At 45.0% G+C, this 15,378-nt stretch overlaps 1 protein-coding gene across 2 annotated transcripts in view; it reads right to left on the bottom strand.

Moving 5' to 3' along the window:
- The window catches only part of pkp4 (plakophilin 4), an 81,508-nt gene that overhangs the window by 38,431 nt on the left and 27,699 nt on the right, over positions 1–15,378 (bottom strand). For both annotated transcript variants that reach the window (XM_056426550.1, XM_056426542.1), the window contains exons 3-4: positions 9,876–9,988; positions 5,988–6,022 (exon numbers count right to left, since the gene is read on the bottom strand). In XM_056426550.1, coding sequence (XP_056282525.1) covers positions 5,988–6,022; positions 9,876–9,988 — 148 coding nt within the window. The remainder of the gene's footprint in view (positions 1–5,987; positions 6,023–9,875; positions 9,989–15,378) is intronic.

The raw sequence follows: 15,378 nt of genomic DNA on the forward strand, positions 1-15,378 counted from the left end.
AGTCCTGCGGTGGGCCCACGAGTCCCGTCTCTCCGGTCACCCTGGCATCCGTCGGATGATAAGCTGGCTCCGCCGTTCTTTTTGGTGGCCGTCTCTCGAGGGGGACGCCCGTGCGTACGTGCTGGCATGCACGACGTGCGCCCGCAACAAGACTTCACATCGACCACCCGTGGGGTTACTACGACCACTTCCTGTGCCTCATCGACCGTGGTCCCACATTGCGGTAGATTTTGTTACTGGTTTCCCCCCGTCGGACGGGAACACGGCCATCCTGACGGTGGTGGATCGTTTTTCGAAGGCGGCTCATTTCATTCCCCTGTCCAAGCTCCCTTCAGCCTGCGAGACCGCCGATTTACTGGTCCAGCATGTGGTCAGACTTCATGGCATCCCGGCGGACATAGTTTCGGACCGCGGACCGCAGTTCTCGTCCCAGCTTTGGAAGGCTTTCTGCCACACCCTCGGCGCCACGGCCAGTCTCTCTTCGGGATTCCATCCCCAGACTAATGGCCAAACGGAGAGGATGAACCAGGAGCTCGAGGCCATCCTTAGGTGTGTGATCGCCACCAGTCCCTCCTCATGGAGTCGTCATCTCCCTTGGGTCGAATACGCCCACAATTCCCACTCCTCCACCGCCACCGGGCTATCCCCTTTTGAGGCCTCCTTAGGCTATCAGCCCCCCCTGTTCCCTAGCCAGGAGGTCGAGGTTGCGGTACCATCAGTTTTGAGCAATGCCTGTCGGTGTAGGCGCATGTGGAGGGTGGCTCGGGCCGCTCTGCTTCGCACCGCGGAGCAAAATAAGAAGGTGGCGGATCGACGTCGTGTTCCAGCTCCCACCTACCAGGTCGGGCAATCGGTTTGGCTTTCGACCAAGGACATTCCCCTTCGCACTGAGTGCAAGAAGCTCTCCCCCAGATATGTCGGCCCTTTTCCCATCATCTCCATCATCAACCCTGTCTCGGTGAAACTTCAATTGCCACGTTCCATGAGGGTTCACCCCGTTTTTCATGTTTCCCTCCTCAAGCCCGTTGTCTCTAGCCCCCTTAATCCGCCGCCAGACCCCCCTCCACCCCCCCGGCTCATCGAGGGGGGCCCCGTCTATACGGTCAATCGCCTCCTGGATGTCCGTCGCCGTGGTAGGGGGTATCAGTACCTGGTTGACTGGGAGGGTTATGGTCCGGAGGAGCGGTGCTGGGTTCCCCGTTCCCGAATCTTGGATCCAGGCCTCATAACTGCCTATCACCGGCGGAACCCCGTTAGACCTGGTAGTTCGCCAAGAGGCTCCCGTTGAGGGGGGGGGGTACTGTTAGGGTTCCTGTCTGCTCCTAGTGTGTGATTCCCTGTCTTGTTTCCCTTCTGTCTGTGTGGTGTTGTCTGTCTACAGTATCCACCCCCGGTTTCCGCCCACGGCCACGCCCGCTTCCGTTGGACCAGCTGTGATGAGTTCTGGTAATCACCAGCAGTGGTTATAAGGACCAGGTCTTTCTCTGGGGCGCTGTCAGGTCGTTCCGGTAAAGCCTGTGGTTCAGCAGCAGCACACAGGTTCGGTTGAGTTTCCCTCCCGACTTCACAAGCTCGGTGGAGTTGCCCTCCCGACGCCGGATCAGCAGAGAGCGGTTGAGTTGCCCTCCCGACTTTAGAGTGAGACTGCCAGTTCTCCCTGTGTTGAGATTTGTTTGTTTCTTGTTTTTGGTTTTGTGAAATTCAGGTTAATAAAATCCTGAATTTGATTCTGAAGCTACTGTGTTGCGTGTGTTTGGGTCCTCCACAACACTCATACCCTAACACATATAGCTTAGAGAAATATTAAAACAAGAATACGCCTGAGGCTGCACATTAATGTTTGCGTGGTTGAAATGCCTCGTGTTAGCGATGATTATTGATGAAATGTAAAACATGCCTGAACTGTACTACACACACACACACAGACTTAACAGACGCTTAGCGGAACAGTTGAGCCTTACTTATATCACATACATGTCCCTATCTACATCTCTCAGTGCGTTTACATGATGGTATAATTAGAATCTTGCTTTAGTCGGACTATGCTATCTTTTGGGGGATCTGCTGTTATCCCAATATACATGGCAGTTAGGGATGGGCGATATGGCCTAAAATCCATATTGCGATATACATTGCAGCTATTGCGATACCGATATATATCACGATATATACTGTAAATCATAATAGAACCATTTCAGAACAGGTTACATAGACTCTAAGGAAAGCCAAACTGCTAAATGTATAAAACAAAAGAAGAAAGAAACTTAGTATGTCGTTTTGAGAACATTTATTGTGCACACATACAATTTTGAAATGAACATGAAATTAGTATAATACATTTTTTGAATAAAGAATACACTTCCAGTATAAGGGACATATATGTCAACTAAAGAACATGTTTACTTTCGCGGACGATGCGTTGCAGACGGTTGCAGCTCGTTGTCACGGTCGCGACCGTGTCACCGGGCTTGACGCGGTGGGGGGCGTGGCTTCGGACTCCGCTGCCGCGCGGCGCACACACCGGCAAGCAATCACAAATCAACGGGACTATAAGAACCCCAGCTTGACACCCACGAGTTGTGGGATCATTGTACTATTGTCACATGCGTTATTGTTATACGTAATGTACACCCGCCAGAGGATTACTCGTTCCGTCAGCAGCCAGCCGATCATCCGTCTGCCTAGTGCCTACCCGTTCCTGCCTCGCGCCTCCCGCGATCACCGCCCGTCCCGCTGGGTCCACATCCGCTGGGTCCACATCCTGTACACATCGTGACACTCGTGGCACTTTATATTTCGCGGGTCATGGATAGATCGCGTCAAACATGCAATATCGCGATAGAGCAATATAACTAAGATCTCTATCGTAGGCCATTTTTTATCGTTTATATCGTTTATATCGCGCATTCCTAATGGCAGTGAGTAATTTGAATCATTGACCCTAACCCTCACCGCCGCTAACCCTCACCGCCGCTAACCCTGACCGCCGCCGCTAACTCTGACCGCCGCCGCTAACTCTGACCGCCGCTAACCCTCACCGCCGCTAACCCTGACCGCCGCCGCTAACTCTGACCGCCGCCGCTAACCCTCACCGCCGCTAACCATGACCGCCGCTAACTCTGACCGCCGCTAACCCTGACCGGCGCTAACTCTGACCGCCGCTAACCCTGACCGGCGCTAACCCTCACCGCCGCTAACCCTGACCGCCGCTAACCCTGACCGCCGCTAACCCTGACTGAGTCAGTGCGTTTACATGCAATCGAATTATTGGCTTAGTCGGACTGAAATCGAATTATCCGTTTCATGTAAACACCGAAGTCGGACTTTGTGCGGTCCGACTTCGGTCCGATTAACACCCCTGGATAGCTCGGTCCGATCCAGTTGATAATTCGACTCTCGCGGCATGTAACTCTGAATTCGATTCGGAACTGGACTTTGCGTCTTTGCGCATGCTCGAGATCCCTCCTCCCTCCCCCCCTCCCTCCCTCCCATGTCGTGACCCGGAAGTCGAAAGAGACGATATATTAAATTCTCCGTGTACCTTCGGCGACGGCGTCTTCTCTCCGTTCTCAACTCAGCCAATAGCGCCATTTGCATTCGCTGTACTCCTATTAACACCATGGAAGAATAGTAGAGGGATGTAGCTTCGCCTCGCTTTCTGTTCGCCATCTTTCTCGAAATGTTGTTGTTGGTGGTGGTGAAGAGGTCAAGCGGAAATGGCTGTATCACCACGAGTTGTAATGAAAACAGCGCCGCCTATCGTATCGGATATGACATGCTTTCAGCCAATGATTCGAATTACTCACTGCCATGTATATTGGGATAACAGCAGATCCCCCAAAAGATAGCATAGTCCGACTAAAGCAAGATTCGAATTATACCATCATGTAAACGCACTGACTGTTCGGGCCCTATAATAATAGTAATAACAAATATATATTTTCATTATAATATGGTTAAAGTCATTCATGAACCAACTTCCTTTTTTTGGGCCTTGCGTGCTCTGCTGAGCCATGACTCTGTTCCTTGAGTCTGTTCTGCCTCTACCTGGTTGTCACGATACTAACATTATAACTTCTATACCATACCTGCCATAAATATCATGATACTCGATACCAGAATTCGATACAATACCATAAAAACAATATGATACCATAAATACGATACTGGTATATTGATCTATAATAGTAATAAATAAAACATCTGTATGGTTCACTTTTTACCAACTTTTTCAACACTTAACAAATGGCAGTAATATTAGTATTATTACAGCCAGATATGAATGAAACTACATGGTTCCATCATAGCATTGATGATACACTATGAGGCTGTTAGTCTCTGACCAGATGATACACAGTTCATCAGGATGAGCAGCTGTAGAGTTACAGAGCTTTACAGACTGAAACATTTCACTTCTGGCATCTTTATATTTTTTAAGCCGAAGTCGGTCTCTAAAGCTGCGCCACTTCTCTGGCTGTGAGCTGCGCAGACAGCTCGACACGGAGCAGCGCGTGCGCTCTGATCGCTCTCTTAACCCTCCTGTTACCTTTAGGGTCAATTTGACCCCATTCAATGTTTAATGTCGGTGTTCCTTGGGGTCAATTTGACTCCAGGCTGTCAGGTGTCAAACATATAAGAAATATCAACTTTTTTATATATTTAAAGGGCTATTTAGGTAGTCAACAAACAAACATAAAGTACCTGACACTTAAACTTGGGAAACAATATTAATTCTAATAATTTTCTGGAGGTTTTAATTGCTGGGGTCAAATTGACCCCGAGGGTAACATATGTTAGTAAATGTTAAGGTAACAGGAGGGTTAATGAAGTATCGATAAAAAAAAAATGCTAAATCACATGGTGTTTAACGTACGGGTACTTTGTTAGCATCGATGCACCGTGCAGCGTGACAGCAGCAGATGTAGCGGGCTAACATTCAAGCTAACCTGAACCCCCAAACGCTGTGGACATCTGAACGCTGATTGGCCGAGACTCGACACGTCCCATCAAAGATGTTTTATTGCGAAGAGCACCACTTCACATGTTCTCCGCGTCTCACTGCAATCTCAACGGCAGCGGGCCAGGTGACCACCCCCCCACCACCCCCCCCCCAAAAATTTTGAGTTCAAAACGGTGAATTTCACCGAAAGGTGACAAGTTTGCAGGTATGATATATATTCAAAGAGTAAAGATATGATAAATAAGTGAATCGTAAAGACAAGAAAAGCTAAAAATACAATACACAGATCAGATTAAGTATTTATATCACTTACATATAATGATGTTGATACTGATATGAATATCCACAGTAACAAGTGTCCCTGATGGGAGGTGGCATTTTGAGTCCATTTTGTTCCAGTAAGGGCAGCACGGTGGCTCAGTGGTTAGCACTGTCGCCTCACAGCAAGAAGGCCCTGGGTTCGAATCCCGGTCGTCCCGGTCGTTCCAGGTCCTTTCTGTGTGGAGTTTGCATGTTCTCCTCGTGTCTGCGTGGGTTGACTCCGGGTACTCCGGTTCCCCCCACCATCATAAAAACATGCACCGCAACCTCACCCGGTTCGTATGGATGTGAATGAATGTTGGTGGCGGTCGGAGGGGCCGTAGGCGCTGATTGGCTGCCTCGCTTCCGTCAGTCTGCCCCAGGGCAGCTGTGGCTACTGATGTAGCTTACCACCACCGGGATGACTGTGTGTGTGTATGACTACTGGACTCTGTAAAGCTACTTCGGGTGCCTTGAGAAGCGCTATATAAAATAAATGATTATTATTATTATTATTATTATAGTAAAACTCTCTGGGGTGAGCACTGATTTGTTGTTCCATATTAATTGTTGAACACATATTTCCCCATGTGTAACTATCAGGTTACCAATGAGTGAGTGTAGAGGATGCTTCATACGATCAAAATGCATGTAAACTTGCTTAGAATTGGACAGCAAACAGATTTTGTTCGCAAGAGGAACATCGATCACGTTTGAGTTGACATACCTGCAGTTCTCCAAGGCAGGGACTTCTCAGACGAGCTGTACGGGAGAAAACAGGAGATGGAAAAGTGAATACATGCACTACAAACCATAGACACCACGGTGAGAAGAGATGTGGAAGAGACACCTTTCAGCTTCATGTGTGTTTCCCTTGGGCCTTTCACTAAAAGGGTCGGAGAGGGTAATCCCTGGTTGAGATCCTGTCATCTGTGTCTATCCAGACCTAAAGGTGCTTTTGGTGACAGCTCGTGTTTTGAGGACCCATCAGCATAAAAAGAGATATTCTACAACTGTGAGACTGGAAGCTGTTTTTCCACTTAATTAGCTTAATAAACAAAGCTAAAAAGTACAAATGGCCAAAGGATTGGACACATCCGGATGGGAGCTAAAGCTGAGCTCAGACAAAAGACAGAAGTGATCATACAGTATATTCACACACACACACACACACTGAGTGTACAAGTCAACAGTATCCTGGCATCTTAAAGCAATCGTGACCGGCTTGCCAGTGTATATTCCAGAGAGATACTCAGTCTCCAGAGAATAATGTGGCAGAATAATGGTCGAGCCAGAGAGCGGTCACCGTCTGTGACTTCTCAGCCACAACACTGAGGACACCAAGCAGCAAAATCAGATCGGATCTAGGAAGTGTGTGGGAGATCGATGATGGATCAGCCTCGGTCAGTAGATGAGGAATCATTCTTCATGGCAAGAAAAGAGCAGGAAAGCATCAGACCAAGTTCCCAGAAGACTATGGCAGAAATCTGTTCAATCCCTTGGGAAAGGTCCTCGCGACCTTTGGCCTGAGGCATCCACACCCGACTGTAGGAAAGCTACAGGGGAAGCGTAAAGTCCAACCGGTAGCTGGAGTTTTACTGGTGAACCCACCCAGCAAATAGGTTTTGGATTAATAGTTGAGCATCTTATTTCATCCGCTGGTATCATCACAACACTAGGCCCATGGATTGTGCAGAACCAGACGACTATATTATTTCTGGACAATACCCGATGTTGCAACAGCTGCTATTCTTCCATCAAAGGTGACACTGTGAGCTTTAAGAAGCATGTCTCAGAATTGTAATGAGCATGCAGGCAATTAAAAAGAGGAAGTTTGGGGAGCTGTGCTATACTGAACCATAACAGACGTAGTAGAAGAATGGTGACCATAATGATGATGCCGATAAAATGCTGATAAACTACAGGCCTGAACCTCAAAGCACACTCCTTCTGGCTGGGTGGAGGTTGCATCTTTCACAAATTTCACTTGAGGTCAAGTTAAAGTTTGACAACAACACCCTGTATGTTGGTAGAAATGAAGGGAGCGGTCAACTCTAGAGGTGTCATGAAATGGAATGACTCCCATTACAACCTTAAAGTGCACCATCACCTCTGCCGGCGTCCCGCTGAGCTATTGAGCCAAGCAGTGTGAACTCGATGGTTAAAGCTCATCTCAATTCACACACAAATCTCCAGTGACATTCATTTTATTTGACTTTCTTTGTTATGTCTGTCTTTGAATTAAAAAGGTGTGAAAATGTTGTTGCATTTTTTCTCTTAAGAGTCCCGAGGAGGTGGTGGATGGATACAGAAGGAAAAGTGTCTGCGTTTAAAGTGTGATTACATCTTTTGTCACAAACCGGATTTCTAAAACATCATGGGGAACCTGTCTCCTTATTAGAATAGGATTATTTAAAAAACTGTTTAACAAAGCTAGATTTCCACTGAAGACACCTGAATACTTCAACTTGATTCAACCCGTACCAAGAAGATTCAAGATTCAAAGTTTTATTTGCCATTTGTGCCTAGACAAACAGACCAGACCCATTGGAAATCTCGTGCAGGGCTCTCCGAGTCAACAGTTTGGAACAGTTTAGAAATAACACGACCAATGTTTCTAAAAGGTTGTGCGGACGTTTTCGGGCCCAAAGGCCTAAAAAACAAAAATACATACAAGAGGCAGTCATATTGTTGAAAGAAAGACTGTCTAGTTCTCCAGCTCTTATTCTAAAATGCATCTTGGATGAGTGAGCGACTATGGGACAACCACAGGAAAGAAACGTGTCGCTTATATCTCCAGTTATGATCACTGGCGTGGATGTATACATTAAATGTGGGGTCTAAAACACAGAACCGTAAAGAGGGAATGAGAGGAGGTTGGCTGTGTCTATTTCCAGAGAGCTGTTGTCCAGACCTTTTTGCCACCAATTGAAGCTGCTCCATACTTGCACCTCTCTAAAAATGAAGAAAGGGGAAATTGACACTCTGGGTCCCGAGTTCTGCAATTTGTGTAGGTATGCAGGCTGGAGTACAAAATTGCATTGTGTAAGGGCATATCTTTTTATCACAAAGTCAGAAGAGATCACAGGGAGTCATTACAGCCCCATTTCAGATTAAGTGTCATGTATCCACATATATCACAATAATATCATGGTCTATTTGGGAACCAATGCGGCTCAAACCTGGCATCCCGTGACCATTTGTGGAAAAAAAATGAAAAAAATGCAAATAACACTTGGCCTGGGGTGATACCATGGGGTTCATCTAAAACTGCTGCTAGCCTTGGTTAAAGACATTAGTATTCAGTGTTCTACATAAATACTGTGGTCAGTAAGGTGCTAACAACCGTTGATACATTATACATACAGCAGGCAGCAGGGGAGAAAGAAGAAACTGCCAAGCTGATGAACTCAACAGGCCCGTACTGCTGTTTGGGTAATAAAGAGGCTTCCAGTATTGTCATAAAGTAATCAGCGCTTTTTACAGGGCTATTCCTCTCAGAAGAAAAAAATACTCTATATATTTTAATAATGCCTGAACACTCTGACCATTAAGCAATCTCTTAAATGTCACAGTCTATTAACCTCAACTGTAATTTCCCTTGCCACTTGATATAATTGCATTTTAACTACACCTAAAAGACGCTACACATATGACTTGTTTAATTAAGTGCAACTGAAAACAGTGATGCATGAATGAATGTTACAAAACATGCATGGAACATTTCAAACCATGTTGCTATGACTTATATATACATGTTATGACAGATTATATGTATCGAAATAGTCACCCGTGATGTTTTCTTCTGCAGTATTTTGTTAGATTGAATAGTTCATTTTGGAGAACTACCAGTATTCATTCATGACTGTTTTTTGCCAATGCCATCACATTCCCGAAGAACAGCGTATCTCCTCATTTGCTCTATCTTTTGTCAAATGAAATGTAGGTAAACATTCAAGCCATGTGACAATATAGGACTGGTGTTTGAAGGATCAACGGAGTTCTCTGAAGCCCATCGGGATGTTGTATGTGGTATTGAGCTGTCCAAATGAACCCGGCATGTCTGAGCCGCAGGACAGCGTGTGCGCTCACTGAGGTGTGATGATGAAGCCGTGTCGTCTCTGAGCTGATGGCAACGAGCTCCCAGAACAAACTCAGAAGCTCCCCGCTCCTTCCCCGCTGACAGCAGTGCTTCACCGGGCAAACAACACTCCACTATCATGCGCATTCACACACACACACACGCTCCGTCATTGATAAACATAGGCGTAATATTTTGCCGACAGACACAGACGTTTACATTTTCATTTCAGTTTACCATTAAAATTATTTGAGTCGGTTAGCCGGGACAACATCCTGCAGATTTAAATAGCTAACTGCTACGACCGTGTTTCCGATAAGCCAAGATGACGCTGTCCGTTTCTAAATTACAGGACAAGATGGGGACTTTTTCACATTCACAGTCCAATCATAGTTACGCAAACTGGGACGCTCCATCACTGTGACATAAGGTTACACGATGGAATATGGCCACTGCTGTGAAGGATGAAAATGCTATGTGTTGGATTGTTGCTCTGTGTGTGTGTGTGTGTGTGTGTGTTCATCTTCTCATTACCTGCTGCTACCAGTGCCTGGCGACTCGGCCCCCAGTCTGCATCTTTCCAGCTGATTGGCCACAATCTGTCTTTCCACTTCCAGCTCCCTGGTTAGCCGCTCAAACTGGAGCTCCTGTGCACACACACACACACACACACACAAACACACACACACACACAAAAAGACAAGGGACATTCTCATCAGAGAGAGCTTTACGTAGTTCGAAATGGCAAATGTGAAGTCAATGATGGAGGACGGTTGACAGTCGGACTGCTAGCTCCTTCAGTGTTGTGCTTCATCATGGCATGTAGGTTGATGATGACACAAAATAGAAGCACCTCAAACAACTCAAATCCAAATATAAATGTTAGATCACAAGTAGGTTAACACATACAGGCTGTAGACATTCTCTAACACACACTATATGGTAGACTGCTATTTCCCCAGCCCACACAGAGAGATAAGCACCACTTCAGTGGGGGACATTTAGCCGTGGCGGCTCTGCTCCTATAGAAGTCGAGTAGAAATCAGCATTTGACTAATTATCTAGCCTGAGCGAAGCCATTACTTGCACAGCTCCCTAGCGCCAAGCACTGCATCATGACACTTATAAGACACTCAGAGGAGCTTTAGTACACAGACAAATGGACACACACACACTTTTCTTTTTGTAAAATTAGACTGTTTATGCAGATTTTGTAAATGGGAAAATGTGCTAAAAACAGCCTAAACTAAAAAACTAATTTCTCACTGGCAGTAGACGGGGAACCCTTTCTGTTATGTTTTTTTTCTGGTGCGTCACTGGAAGTAGTGGAAATGTTTTTTTCTTCTGTTTATGTATTTCAAAATGCTTAAACCACAGTTTATGATTGTTGAGACCTGAGACGACTGCAGTGACTTGTCCCAGGAATAAATGCCAATTGTACCCGTTCCTACTAAAAGCCACATGTTTTGTTTTCTGACCAGTGTGAAAGGGGCTGTAATGTATAAATACCTTTTTCATCCATCCATACCACTACCACGGCAGTATAAAGAGAACATTCAAACCAGCACCAACACTCGTGTTTTTCTTGCAAAAATTACTCAAGTCACCAAAACTCTTGATGGCAGGATCCTCGCCCTGCTATCCTTAGTTAACCCATGTAACGCCCATTACCATGGCCAATCACATTCATAGTCAGCTGCATTCACACGAAGACACACACACACAAACCGACTCTCAGCTTCTTTTGTGACCTCGGAGGAAGTTTGGCCACTCTACGATCCTAAGACCCGCCCACTCCCCACACCTCCTGTTCAATGCTCCCCGAGGGTGCACTGAAATGTCCCTTTACATTGTAGACATGCCCTACTCACCCCTCCCCCACACTGCTACTTTTCACCCTCCGCTGCTCTCCTCTCCCTCGCTTGCTGATGTGTGAAGCTTAACTGCAGTGAGAGGGAGCATGCGGGAGGGAAAGCTGCTAAGTCCTCGTTCCTAAATGACATTTCTTTTTCTCCTCTCGCTGAGATAGCCGTGCAGTGCCGCGAGTAAACCGTGATGACATCTTGTGCTGCCAGGCAAATAAGATAAGATGAGAGAGACCTTTATTCACACCAAACACAATGTGTGTGACCAAGATGCTGGATGGTGAAATGAACATCCTAAAAAAGGACAGCCTGGTTTGTTATTGTTATTACCTTCAATGTAATTATCTTGGTTGAATATTCCCTTATTACTTGATATTTGGATTACACAGAACTGAACTCTACTCTATTCTAATTGGCCTTCAAGCTGTCACTTGCTATTGGAGAAACACTTTAGGAAGCAGTGTAAACTCCTCTGTGTAACAAAAAATGATTGTGCAAATTACATTTTCACTTTCAGATAATTATTCCAATATGTAATCGCCCAGCAAAGGCCAGACTCCTGAGGCAATAGCAAGGCTCCTCCCCACGCCTCCTTATTCCTGATTGATACATAATAAGAGAGTGCTGATCACAGCTCCAGGAGGAGAACAAAGATAGAGTGGCCGAAACGCTGATTTATTGAGAAAAGTAAATGAGCCGTAATTCCTCTTTGTGACACATAACCCCTTCTGAGTGATTCGGTTGCATGAAAATTGCCAATTTCAACTTTTCATTCCAAACAATCATTCCTGTTCCCAGTATTACTTCTTTTTGTTTTAACAGATGTGGCTCAGTAATCACAATGCAGTCATAAATTGCTCCGTATGTGCAGAATGTCAAGGGGAGAGGGACTTATTCATTTCACCAGCTGCTTTTGACACAACATTTATTTGTAAGAAATTGGACGTTTTTCTTTTTTAGCAAGAAATATTGCGATCTGAACTCTTGGTCCTGCACACACTCCTCTGAACAGAATTATTCCTGAGCCCCAGGACTGAACCCGACTAAGTGATGCACATTGGGGCAGTGCTAGAAGCGGGATTGTTTCCCACAAGAGACGTAGATTAAATTATTGTGACACCATTACTGCACACACACACACGGGCGCGCACACACACACACACACACACACACTCACACACACGCACATACAGGACTGTCTCAGAAAATTAGAATATTGTGATAAAGTTCTTTATTTTCTGTAATGCAATTAAAAAAACAAAAATGTCATGCATTCTGGATTCATTACAAATCAACTGAAATATTGCAAGCCTTTTATTCTTTTAATATTGCTGATTATGGCTTACAGTTTAAGAAAACTCTAAAATCCTATCTCATAAAATTTTAATATTTCCTCAGACCAAGTAAAAAAAAGATTTATAACAGCTGAGTGTTTGTCAAGGCTCAGGAAACCCTTGCAGGTGTTTCGAGTTAATTAGACAATTCAAGTGATTTGTTTAATACCCTACTAGTATACTTTTTCATGATATTCTAATATTTAGAGATAGGATATTTGAGTTTTCTTAAGCTGTAAGCCATAATCAGCAATATTAAAAGAATAAAAGGCTTGCAATATTTCAGTTGATTTGTAATGAATCCAGAATGCATGACATTTTTGTTTTTTAATTGCATTACAGAAAATAAAGAACTTCATCACAATATTCTAATTTTCTGAGACAGTCCTGTACACGCACCTTGTATGCATTCACGGGGCTGAGGTAATAAGATTACTTTACGGTGCAAACAATGAATATGACTTAATGCTAGACCTTCAAGGTATAAGAGAGAGGGACTTTAAACAGAAGGGACAAGGGGTAAGCGTGCGCCAGGAGGGAGAGAGGATTCAAACACAGTCTATTTGATACTAATCTGGAATTACTCCAGTGTGTGATTCTGCCACCAATGTGCACGAGAGGGAACATATGGTGGAAGTGACAAGGGAGGGGTATAACCAGGCACGTGCACAGACATTTTGGGGCAGGTGCTCAAACAAACAAAAAAGGGCACCCAATGCCAAAAAAAAATTCTGACAGAGTTGAAGCATAAGCAGCAATACACTGATGATGCTCTCCTCGACCTGCGTTTCCTCTGGGCAGCATCAGACCGCTAGCTTACATGTTCTTTATGAATAAAGATGAATTATTATATAGCAACAACAGTACAAGCGTTCTGATTGGCTAATGGGACTTCATGCCAGCCACGTATTGCCCTCCTCCTGGTCTGATACGGATCCGTATTGCCCTCTGACGTCATTTTCAAAATGAGCGATATTGATAGACATCAACAGCCAAGAGCAGTGGTCCTCAAACTAAGGCCCGCGGGCCGGATACGTCCCGCCTCCACATTTGGCCCGGCCCTCTGAACAATACCAGAGAGGCCGTATGATTTTTTTTTCAGTCTGGCCACGCAAATCCTAGACTAGCCCGTTAAATAGAAATACGAACTCTCTCTCTCTCTCTTTTCTCTCTCTTCTCTCTCTCTCTCTCTCTCTCCCTCTCTCTAAACATAACTAACGTCAGTAAACAGCTGGACAAGGCTTTGAAATCACGGATTTCTGAGTTTTTGTTTATTATTTTTTTTAGGAAACGTCGGACCAGTTGTGACGTCATGTTTTCAGCAGCGCTAATGTTGTGGTTGATTTATCACAAAACAACGTCAGGGGACAAACACCGTCATGACCTGATTGTCTGGTGCTGCAGGTCAGAGGAGAAGGAGGTGCAGCCGTTTCGTGGCGCGAGGAGCACTGCGCGGAGGAGGAGGAGGGAGGAGCGCAGCGGGGGGAGGAGGGGGGCTCGTGAGCGCCGCGGAGCGGGTCTAGGCGAAATTCTCACAAGAACTCAAATAAATGCCCCGTCGGATATTAAAACACATTTGGGGGGACTTGATGACAGAGAGAGTAACTTTTATTCTTAAATACGGATGAATGAAAAAAATGTGTCTCCAGGAAAAAGGGCACTTTTCTCATCCAGGGCAAAGGGGCTGGTGCTTGAGCACCACTAGGGCTCTATCTGTGCACGTGCCTGGGTATAACCCATATGGACACACACAGACAACAGGAAAGATATATATATATATATATATATATATATATATATATATATATATCTCAGTCTGGCAGCAATGGGTCATTGTAGAAGTGAGTAAATGGGACAAATACAGAATGAATACAAATTAACATAAAAATGAATTCCATTCATCCTCACACAAACACCCATACATACAACTAAAGGATTAAATGAATCCTCCATGTGTACAGCTTATAGCGACTGTATGCGATTCCTGTATAAATATGTAACAGACGTTTATGAGAAAAAAAAGAGAGAGACTTAACACTATCTAAATGAAGACAGAGAATCCCTGCTCCTGCAAATGTCACTATTCTTGGCCCACCATTTATGTGCCTTCTCTCTCTTAAGCTCATAATCCAATTGTTTTGTTTTGGCAGACTGTCAAGTCCAGCATCTTCATTTTATGCAGCAGTTCTCATAACACAGTTGTAAATGCAAGGCACGAGAGAAATAAACAGTTCTTTCTCTCTTGATACTTCACACAAAGAGTGGCTGGCCTTCAGCTGGCTGATTGGATGGACTTTGATATTGACCAAGCCGAAAGAGACATCTGTTGCAGCTATAAGGCAGTATAAGTCTTTGTCACTAGTGATATTCAAAGCTGCTCCAAGGCTGAAGCAGGCAGGCATGTTGCCCATATGCCCGGCTGAACCCTGTTGTGTTCGTACTATGGACAGTTTCCTGCATCAAGCTGCGCCCTCCAAGTCTTTTCTTTCAGTTGTAGACTCACTGTGTGTCAAATTGTATATATATTTTTAGTTTTTTGGAGCACAATTTCCAAAAGCTGACACTTTTTAGAAGGCAACGATCAGGTGGCGTACTCTTTCTGATCCTACAGCCAACCATGACACAACAGTGCAGAGTTTACGTCACGTTGAGTATATTGGCCTCTCAGATGGCATCGAGGATTACTGTCATGCCTCTTTACTATCACCTTCTAAAGCGCATATTCTCTCACGTTACTTTTCACGCATGCATGCGGTCAATAATATTGATCAACACACCTATCACACTCCCTGAAGTCCCTGTTGTACCAGAGAACATTTATACTTTTGTTTGTTTACA

The sequence above is a fragment of the Pseudoliparis swirei genome, chromosome 2 (assembly GCF_029220125.1).
Source record: "Pseudoliparis swirei isolate HS2019 ecotype Mariana Trench chromosome 2, NWPU_hadal_v1, whole genome shotgun sequence".
Lineage (NCBI taxonomy): Eukaryota > Metazoa > Chordata > Actinopteri > Perciformes > Liparidae > Pseudoliparis > Pseudoliparis swirei.